This window comes from Hippocampus zosterae, chromosome 15 (assembly GCF_025434085.1).
Source record: "Hippocampus zosterae strain Florida chromosome 15, ASM2543408v3, whole genome shotgun sequence".
Classification (NCBI taxonomy): Eukaryota; Metazoa; Chordata; class Actinopteri; order Syngnathiformes; family Syngnathidae; genus Hippocampus; species Hippocampus zosterae.
Window position 1 is genome coordinate 11348398 of NC_067465.1, and position 10474 is coordinate 11358871.

Genomic DNA, 10474 nt, shown 5'->3' on the forward strand with positions numbered 1-10474 from the left:
ATGCTTGTGAAGAGTTGACATACGGCGAGAATGGGTTGCTTTCGTGTTCTGTCGGACTTCCGTCATGAGTTTGTTTAATAACAACGCAAGACTTGGCTTGTAACATCTTTCCTGTTGTAGGAGACTGTACTGTCTCGGAGTTGTTTGTGTAGTTTGTTCCTTTGTTGTGTGTTCACAACCCCCCGCCCCCCATATCATTTATTTTGTGATTTCCTCTCTTGATTTTCTGTTTGGCGCATTACGTGTTTGCTTTTCTGAGTGTCATTGAAGTCATCGTTGATTTACGTTTTTGGGGGCGGTCACTCTCGAGCAGAAGGCACGGAGACCGAGAAGGACAAGGACGTGCCTGTCCAGTAGTCGCTTGAGTTGTGTATACGTTTTATAAAGAACCAACACGACAGCTCATTTGTTTTCTGTCGTTTTGCTCCGCTGCAAAAACTACCGTGTGAACGCAAGTGGGGCTGCACCGACGCTGTGCCGGTGCTGACACGCTCAGCGGCTATGTACGTGTGAACGCTCCACACAATTTGCTGTGGTGCAAAATATATCGCAACAAAATACATCGGTGCAGCGCCGGAGCAAATGTGTGCCGTGTGAACACCCCTAAAGTGAATTAGACGTGTCAAAATTAATTGATTAATCGGCAACTAATTGATTAACAAATTAATCATCAACTATTTTGATGATCAAGTAATTCATTTCAAACCATTGTTGAACTTAAAAATGACCAATTCCTCTCATTTCAACGGTAATTCATCTCCGATTTTGGTCATCCTTCATGAAAGCAGACTGATTACCTACTACGGTATTTTTAATCACAGTAAGATATTTGCTTTTATTTTGAAAAACCATGACCAAACTAGGGCGGCCCGTTAGTTCAGTGGTTAGCACGTCGGCTTCACAGTGCAGAGGTACCGGGTTCGATTCCAGCTCCGGCCTCCCTGTGTGGAGTTTGCATGTTCTCCCCGGGTCTGTGTGGGTTTTCTCCGGGTGCTCCGGTTTCCTGCCACATTCCAAAAAACATGCGTGGCAGGCTGATTGAACACTCCAAATTGTCCCTAGGTGTGAGTGTGAGTGTGAGTGCGAATGGTTGTTTGTTTCAGTGTGCCCTGCGATTGGCTGGCAACCGATTCAGGGTGTCCCCCGCCTACTGCCCGAAGACGGCTGGGATAGGCTCCAGCACCCCCCGCCACCCTAGTGAGGATCAAGCGGTTAGGAAGATGAATGAATGAATGAATGACCAAACTAGTAACAGAATCGGTTTCAAAAAGATTGGCGAGTACAAGATGAAAACGCTCTCGTGTGATATTGCTTCATTCTTGCTGTGTTATTGTTTTTTAATCACAAAACAAAATGAAGTAATCATGAACAGGAATGGGGAGAAAAAAAAGGCTTTTGTAAAAACACATGAATACAAACTCGAATTTTGATCAGATGATTCGGTTTATCGATTCAAAATGTATTCGTAAGAGACAGCTCGAGTGTCAATTGTCGTGCGTGCCACGCGATTGGCTGCCAACCAAAAGACGGAGTCGTCTCAATTCAGCCGGGGCAGGCTACAACTCACCCGTGACTCAAATGAGGACAAGCGTGAAAGAAAACGACCGCCAAAACGGATGGATGATTCACATCATCTGACTGCTGTGTTTCGTTTACATTTGTTTTCACAATAATGCGGGATTGGTCTTTTTTTTTTTCATTTCTGTAGCTGAGGGGACCGACACAGTGTTATTTTTCACTGCCAGTTGTATTTACAACAGGGTGCGATGAAAGTAGGCGTGCTGCGGAAAGACTGGATTAGTTCATAAAACAGAACTGCCACTGTGTGAAATTCATAGTCGCAGTACAAATTCACTTTTTTTTCCATTAAGCCTTTCAGGAAATGGCAGTTACTACAGTGGACAGTTTATCATGTTATCAGGTTGCAGGGTGCATGAAAGGGTTCAAATGAGCAGCGATGGCGGTCAAGTGGACAATGTGTACTATGAAGCTAATACAGTACGCTTGCAACTTTTATTTAAAAAAATGAGAAATGATATATTATTTATATATATATATATTTATAAAATTCATTCATTCATTCATTCATTCATTCATTCATCTTCCGAGCCGCTTGATCCTCACTAGGGTCGCGGGGGGTGCTGGAGCCCATCCCAGCTGTCTTCGGGCAGTAGGCGGGGGACACCCTGAATCGGTTGCCAGCCAATCACAGGGCACACAGACGAACAACCATTCGCACTCACACTCACACCTAGGGACAATTTAGAGTGTCCAACCAGCCTGCCACGCATGTTTTTGGAATGTGGGAGGAAACCGGAGCACCCGGAGAAAACCCACGCAGGCCCGGGGAGAACATGCAAACTTTTTTTTACTGTACGTTCAGCAGAAAATTTCATACAAGGAGCTTGTTCCAACCGACTGCTGTCATGCTGCTGAATAAACACGCGTGAAAACCTGTAACCATTGTAAATAGCACAGCCACCTTTTCTATGCTATTGCTAATTTATTTTATTTATTCAACAAATATATTGCTAATGCTATATTTTACATTGCACTTTTATTGAACTGTATACAGTTCTTTTATGAAACATTTATTTTGTGCAATGAAACACTTTTTTTTTCTTCCCCTCACCCCCCAATTTTGCTGCTGTAGACTGCAAATTTCCACAGTGTGGGACAAATAAAGGTGATCTGATTTTATCTAATAGTGTCCCCTGGAAAATCTCCTATTTGGGAGAAGTAATGCAGCAAGAATGCCCACTTATGGGGCACTAATGAGGATAAATGTATGGAAAAAAAGAGGGGTGTCAAGTCAAAAGGTTGAGGCCGAGTGAGGTTTTATCCCCTGCCGTTAATTTCTCTCTCACTCTCTCTCTCTCTCTCTCTCTCTCCCTCTCTCTCATCATTGCTCAAACGACATGCACTAATCTTGGTTAATAGCTCCAATAGCGGTGCTGACTTCCTAATGATCACTTTGGGCATGCTGCATGGAGAGCCCCCGCAATCCCACCCAGCGCAGAGAGCCCACAGGGCTCACCAAGTAAAACAAACAACGGTCTCCACTTGTTGGACGTCAGACCAACGGAGGAGAAAATGGAGTCACACGGCAGATGCCAGGAAACGTTCTTGATGTGAGCCATAGCATCCTAGGAAGGATGTCAGTGTTTCGCTGCACGGAACATAAGTAGCACGCTGCCAGCCGCGCTGAGATAAGCGGCAGAGTCTTGCGAAAATGAAATGGTGACAATATTGCGGTGCCTCGTTCGCTTGTCTGTTTTAGTGTTAAATAAGGAAGGGTACGTTTAACTCTTTTTCTGAATAGATTTTAAATCTGTTATCAATAGGGACAAAAATCTGTAGTGTGCTTATTTGATTTTATATGTTCGTATTGGGGGATAAAGAGCTTTCACGGGCAAGCAAGCTTTCAAGTAAGAATGTGTTGGAAAATGTGGGGGGAAAAAAACCAAACCAAACCAAAAGAACTCAAAGAAAACAAATCTCATGAAAGAAGGTTTTTCCTCAAGTGTACCTGGTGAGGCACCTGAAGGACTTTTGGAAAATTAAGGCAACTGAATTTGTAGTATTGCAAAGTAATAATGACAATAAAAATACAGTCATAAGAAATTACAAATTAGCCAATCACTACATTGTGCAAAATGGTTGAGTGAACGAAACACCTTATTGTTACCTGTATTTGATTTAAAAAAAATTTTTTTAAAGTCCTATTTTTGTTGAATTTTTACTGCACAACACTTACCACAATATTGTTTTAATCTTGTGCACAAAAATAAAAAGAAATCTAATCCTAAAACTAATAAAAACTAAATTAAAAAGAATCATTTTGTAAAAATAATTTAAATAAAAGCCAATCAGACAAACATTTTAAAAAACATTTTCTTAAAAACATTAATAGTAATAATAATAATAATATGACCAAAGGAATTAGATCTCATCACATTTAAAAAGACAAACTCAAAATGAAATAAAAATGTTAAAAAGTATAAATTCCAAAACTATGAGATATAAACAACCAACCATGCACATGACAATGGAGCAAAGCCACACAAGCACAGGCAAGAACATGTCAACTCCACACAGAGCTGTTATAACAGAGAATTAAAAGCAGATCTCCTTGACATTGAGGCGGACGTTTCAAATGCCATCGTACGGCCAGAACACACAAACACAGTCAGGAGAAGGAAAGATGGCAGTTTCAAACATGGCCCTCAGCATGAAAGGGAAAAAAAAGTGACGGCAGATTAGCGCTGACTCTGCCGCCCCTGCAAGTTGCAGATGTTAAATTCATGACCACCAATGAAGCAGATTGTTATCATATCTAAAAATGAGAGGAAAAGCGCGGAGCAGATGTGCCAAAAGAGGCACCCGGGCGCAATACTTCTAGAATCGAGGCCAGAATGAAACTACAGCTCCATGTCAGTGCAAAAAAAAAAAAAACAACAACAAAATTTGGCGCCTGCGTTGTCATTGACGTCACACAAATCAAAAGACGGCTCATCTTTGATGTCTAATCCTTTGCAAATTGTACTGACAAATATACATTTGGAGATTACGTGGATTGCGCCTTGTAATCTTGAGCGTCATTTGGCAGTCACTGACGTCCATTGTTTCACTCTTCATGTTGATCTAAGCACTGGTCCGGACCGGTGTACATGCACAAGTGGGATTGTGCTTTACGAATGTATGGGTGCACGCAGAGACTGGAAGGTCAGTGGGGAATTTCAGTGGGAAGGGTGGGGGGATGGGGCAATGAACGGAGGGATATGAGCGCAGTCTGGGGGGTGGTTTAGTGGGGCAACATGCATAAGGAGAGGATATGGGGAGGAGCATTAGAAGCTGGAATTTGGCAAAGCTATTCATATATCGTCACTCGTCGTTATTTCAAATGCAATTCAAGTGGTTGGCTATTCAGCAACCCTCATGTGGAAAACATTTTTTGAATTTTTCAACAATTTGGATTTTGTTATTTATTTATTTATTGCAAACCCATTTTTTTTTTACAAAATGGTAAACACTCAATTCAATTTTCCATGAAAGGCGGTGGGCCAATGGGGAGAAGGAAAAAAATATTTTTTTTAAATATGGAAGAAAATTCAGAATAAAAATCTGCGAATATGGCATGATTCTGATTCTGATTCTGATGGCGGGCAAACAGTTAGCACATCGGCCTCACAGCGCAGAGGTGTAGGGTTCGATTCTTGCTCCGGGCTTCCTGTGTGGAGTTTGCATTTTCTTACCGTGCCTGCGTGGGTTTTCTCCGGGTACTCCAGTTTCCTCCCACGTTCCAAAAACATGCCTGGCAGGGTGACTAAACACTCTAAATTGTCCCGAAGTGTGAGTGTGAGTGTGAGCATGGATGGTTGTTGGTCTGTGTCTGCCCTGCGATTAGCTGGCAATCAGTTCAGGGTGTAACCCGCCTACAGCTCCAGCACACCCTCGAAATAACTTAATTTGCCTTTCCATCTGTGGCCTACAATATTTTTCAATCGACTTGAAAATGAGATCACCCAAAAATGTTTCAAAAAGTCAAACTGGATTTCTGAATCTGTGCCCTGTGCGCATGACAAGTGAGTTCAAACAAGTAGTTTTTTGACAAACAGGATCTGTGTTTGAGGTGTCATGACCTATTATAAAAGCTGTCTGTATATGGAATTTCCCAAACAGGAAATCACCCATGGAGCCAGTAACTGACTGAAAATGATTTTTGTGAGCACACAGTTGGAAACAGAGGAGCAGCGCTATCTTCTCTGTCCCCTTGTTGGCTGTCACGCTACAATTCAACGGCAAAACCGATGTTAAATAACATGCTACGTTCGGTGTAAGCAAGCAAAGCGTGTCAACTCTGCTGCTACTTTTTTACAATGAGAATGCCAATTAAAACATTTGGCCAGCATGATTACGCAGATCAGGGCAGGCCGTGGCATGGTATGTGGAGCTCGAGGCAAACAGGCAAGTGGGTAGAAATCGTGGGCATGCGTGTTTGCATGTGAGGAGGTGCAAGATTTCCTCCTGAGCCATAATTAACCCAGACACAAAAGAACAGAGCTGTACGGGAAAAACATGCAACGCGCAGCTTGGATTCAGCTTTGGCACCATTTCACGGCTTCTTCAGAAATATAGGCCACTGGCTCGATGTCAGAAAGGAAAGCGCAATTCCCTTTTGTTCATGTAGACGACACATCCAAGATGCTTCGGTTTATTGTGTGCGCAGCGCAATCGGAGGTGATCATTTATACTCTACAAAAGTGAAATGACTTTTCAAAGACATACAAAAGTATGTCAGAAAGAATCTGGGACTGACATCACAAAATAAAATAGTTAGATTCAAAGGACAAACTATCCCCTTCAAAATAATCCCTCTGGAGTCCAAAACACTATTCTGTCATTCCTTCATGCTCTTGTGAAAGGATTCTTCCGGAATACAGCACAACTCCATCGTCACATCTTCAAAAAGGGTCACCTTGATGACACTTTTGAATGTGGGGAAAAAAAAAAACCAACAAAGCCGGATTTGGTGAGGAAGAAGGTTGCCCTAGAACACATGTCAAACTCAAGGCCCGGGGGCCAGATCTGGACCGCCACATCATTTTATGTGGCCCGCGAAAGCAAATCAAACATGTCAACTTCTATGATAATTGCTCAAATCTGTACCAAAATTTCAATTTCTCGTATGTAATAAATAAGAGAGATACTGTAAGCATTTTCTTGTTACCAAAACGCTCATGACACTAACTTAAACAATCATTGAATGAACCATTCAATTTATTCTTTATAGGTTTTCATAATCATGACAGCCCTCCAAGAGAAACGGTCACTACAGTATGGCCCACGACAAAAATTAGTTTGACAGCCCTGCCCTAGAATGTCAACATTCTTCTCGGCCAGGAACAATCAGATGCTCAAGGTTATGAGTCATGGTTAAGCAGCCACAAGTTGTCGTGCCACAATTATCACCTCTTCTCACACACTGAACGGCGTAGAATAATTTCGTAGATGTGCGGGTTGCTCGTCTAGCTCACATGGAGTTTGTAGTTTGGGTTTGAAAGATATCTCTGGTGATTTCAGCCCTGGAACTTTTCTGACACACACCGACGAAAATAGGGGGACATTAGCAAACTAATGATGTTCCTCAAACTGTCTATAATCGAAACTAATGTTCCACTTAAGGCTAATTATTGATCTCCGGTTTAAGAAATCGCACGTGTTGACAACACAAAATTTAGCTCTCATGTCGTGGAAGTCAAGTGTTCAACTCAAGAGACAATGGCGGCCTTCTTTGCCTGTGTATTTTTATAACATCTCGCTCACGGGTCAAGTAATGGATAACAATGAGAGGTTATCTGCGATCATTTCAAATGTTTCAGGAAATAACGTGAATCTTATTTTTACTGGATGTTTCTGCAAGCTTTGAAATACAATAACACGTTTACCCGAAGCGCGTGATGTTATGTTCACATTCTAGTGCGATTGTGATCATGTCACTATCAAGTTCACTTTGCAAGGCCAGATTTTTTTTTTTTTAATGCAGCTCGTGTATTGTGTGCGTATGTATTTTATGTTCTGACAGGGGAGTGTAGGTCAAGTTGTTGTGTTTCCATGCAATATTTTATCATAGTCGGTTCAACAAAGCCGCAACATGTCCGATATGGCGACTTACGGCAATTTTCTTCATCGCTGTTGTCCGAGCAATCGTCGTCATCATCACACCTCCACAAAGTGGGTATACACCTTTTGTTGTCACACTGAAACTGTCCATCCTCGCACTCCTCCGTCACTGTTGGGGGAGACGGCGGGTGAGGGGGTGGAGGGGGGGGGGGGCACAACAAGAGGGGTTAGCAGAATAACAAACGAATATGTCTGCTGCTCCAACTGTCATTTGCAAATGAATGCCTAATTAACATACAGCACGCATTAAGGTCAATTAGCTTAGGCGAGCGCGGCGTGCATTATGTCCTAAATGTGTTGTGCGTGCAGGACTAACACTAGTCCATAAACAAATTCGCAATTCGTTATCATAAATAGGCCCAGAAACAATATAGCCAGCGGGGAAAAAAATGACGCGAACCAGCATCCTCGTGTGCTCCGGTTCATTCAGCATCCACGCGCATCTCCTTTCATGTCCTCCCCCCCACACACACACGCACACACTGACCTTCTGAGGTGAGAAGCCTCGGTACGGCCATGTAAAAAAGTAACAATATCCTCACGTCCATCCTCATTTCCGGAAGAGACGATGCGTCTCATTCACGTCCACCAGACAAAGCCGGTAAAGGGAAAGAAAAAATCCCCTTCTCGTAGCGAGGATGTGTCCGACGTTGTAAAAAAAAAAAAAAAAAATCCCACACGCCACCACAATCACAACCTCCAAGCATCCACTCCGCCCCTCCCTCCTTGACGCCCACTCACATCATCACCTCCAAACTCATTGGCCGCCCACGGCACGACACGACAAAGGGGCGGGGACTAGAATACAATAGAATAGAATCCAGTTTTACCTTTACTTCCGAAATTAATTGGTTCTGGAAGAAATTTCAGATCTAGAAAATATTTTAAGTAGAGACGCGTTTTCAATGTAAATGTCCTAATCCTTTTAAAGCCCCTCCCTCCTAAAATTCAGACATAAATGTTTTCTAAAGCATAAAAATGCATCAAAATATGTAACATATACATGTTACAATTAGATCATTGTACAATAAATGAGAGTTGTGCATAATGTAAAAAATAAAGAATAAAAATGATGGTCATACGTCCTCATCTCTTTTTTTGCCCTCTTTTTTACCTTTCGTATCTTGACATTTCTATTGTAACAAGAGGCAGTATTTTCCCGTTGAGACATTTCGTAACTTGAAAATTTGAAAAGTATGAAGTGACGTTTGTAAGTCGAGGTAACACTGTAGAATAGAATAGAATAATGCGGAAAACAAAATGCTCGACTCTGGTCACAAAAATTACACTGAAAAAAATGGGTCTAATGTATCCATCCATCCATTTTCTAATCTGTTTATATCACGAGGGTCGCGGGTGTGCTGGAGCCTATCCCAGCTGCCATCGGTGTACACCCTCATTTGGTTGCCAGCCAATCGCAAGGCACACTTAGACGAACAATCATTCGCTCACACCTGAGGACAATTAAGTGTACCCGGAGAAAACCCACGCAGGAGCAGGGAGAACATGCAAACTCCACACAGAAAGGCTGGAGCCGGAATCGAACTCTGCACTGCGAGGCAGACGTGCTAACCAGTCGTCCACCGTGCCATCCTGTAGAATCCAATTTCACTTCATCCAATGGCTGCCCAAAATAAAATCATCTAGATCCAAATAAATATTTTCAAATAGATAATACATCTACAAGATTTCATGCAACCACTAGATGAAATAAAATGGAGTAAATTCAACAAGAACTTTTTTCACAGAGGATGGTGAAATGCGAAAATGAGAGCTTGTAACAGCTTTAGAGGTGAATATAGACCTTAATTCATGACAACTTAACCGCTTTGGGTTCTGTGAGAAATATAGACAATGACAATTAGAGAAAAAAACAAAACAAAATCATGCCCCCTATGACTTACGATCCTCTCACCAACGCCTGAACTTTATTGGCTGTCAAAGGAGTTGTTTGTCCAAATGCACGCATGCGGCTTTGTATGTTGCAGTTGACATGGGGATTAGTCGCCGTTGAGCTTTTCGCTATTAAAATAAGTGATTATGCTGTGGCCTACATTTCAAAGACTTGTTGAAGCAAGCTTGGAAGTCACCGGACCTTGAAAATATAACCGTGTGCACATTCATCTGCACTTAAGTATCACCTAATTGTACAAAGACGGAGCAAAATGGCCTCCGTTTTGTTCATGGACGATGAACAAGGATCCTTTTCCAGTTCACGCTCCTGCTCGAAACCATATTCCCCGTGCTTCTCCTTCACATTATTTGCATATAAATGAGAAACATCACATTATTGCTAAGGGTATGTATTAATAAAAGAGTTGTTGAACACGGTGAGGTATCGCACAGGAGTCATGAGCTGAATACTCAAAGCAAAACGGGGCTTTTTCTTGCTTTTTTTTTCATCCGCTATTCAAATCTATCATATCGTCCAGCAGTCCTCCAGGAACTTTCATCGTGATTTTACAAATTCTCCACAAACCTGAGCACAAAAGCGCCCCACAGGGATACAAAATTGCTTGACCTTCTGATCCTCTCTTATCCGCTCACACTGGTCTGCCGTGATTTGAAACTAAATTCGGCCAGCTCAGCAGGTGTGCCATGGACAAGTCGAGCGCGACTGCATTGCTTTCTCGCTGCCTTGACTGGTTGTGCTTCGTAGCATGACAATTTCAGAAGAAATCTGTTTCCTCACCTGTAGATAGTTGTCCCAAGAAGTGATTCCTGATTTCAGTTGAAAGTGGAGACATGGGCGGAGCCACTTGGTCACTCCCTGGAGAACATTGATCCTCTT

General features: G+C 42.3%; 1 protein-coding gene across 2 annotated transcripts in view; it reads right to left on the reverse strand.

The window, feature by feature from the left end:
- Positions 1-8417, reverse strand: part of LOC127616206 (low-density lipoprotein receptor-related protein 8-like) — a 54245-nt gene extending 45828 nt beyond the window's left edge. The window contains exons 1-2 of one of the 2 annotated variants that reach the window (XM_052087666.1): positions 8171-8417; positions 7676-7792 (exon numbers count right to left, since the gene is read on the reverse strand). In XM_052087666.1, coding sequence (XP_051943626.1) covers positions 7676-7792; positions 8171-8237 — 184 coding nt within the window. In that variant the 5' untranslated portion in view covers positions 8238-8417. The remainder of the gene's footprint in view (positions 1-7675; positions 7793-8170) is intronic. The other variant, XM_052087665.1, reaches the window with a different exon arrangement.
- Positions 8418-10474: the final 2057 nt, after the last annotated feature.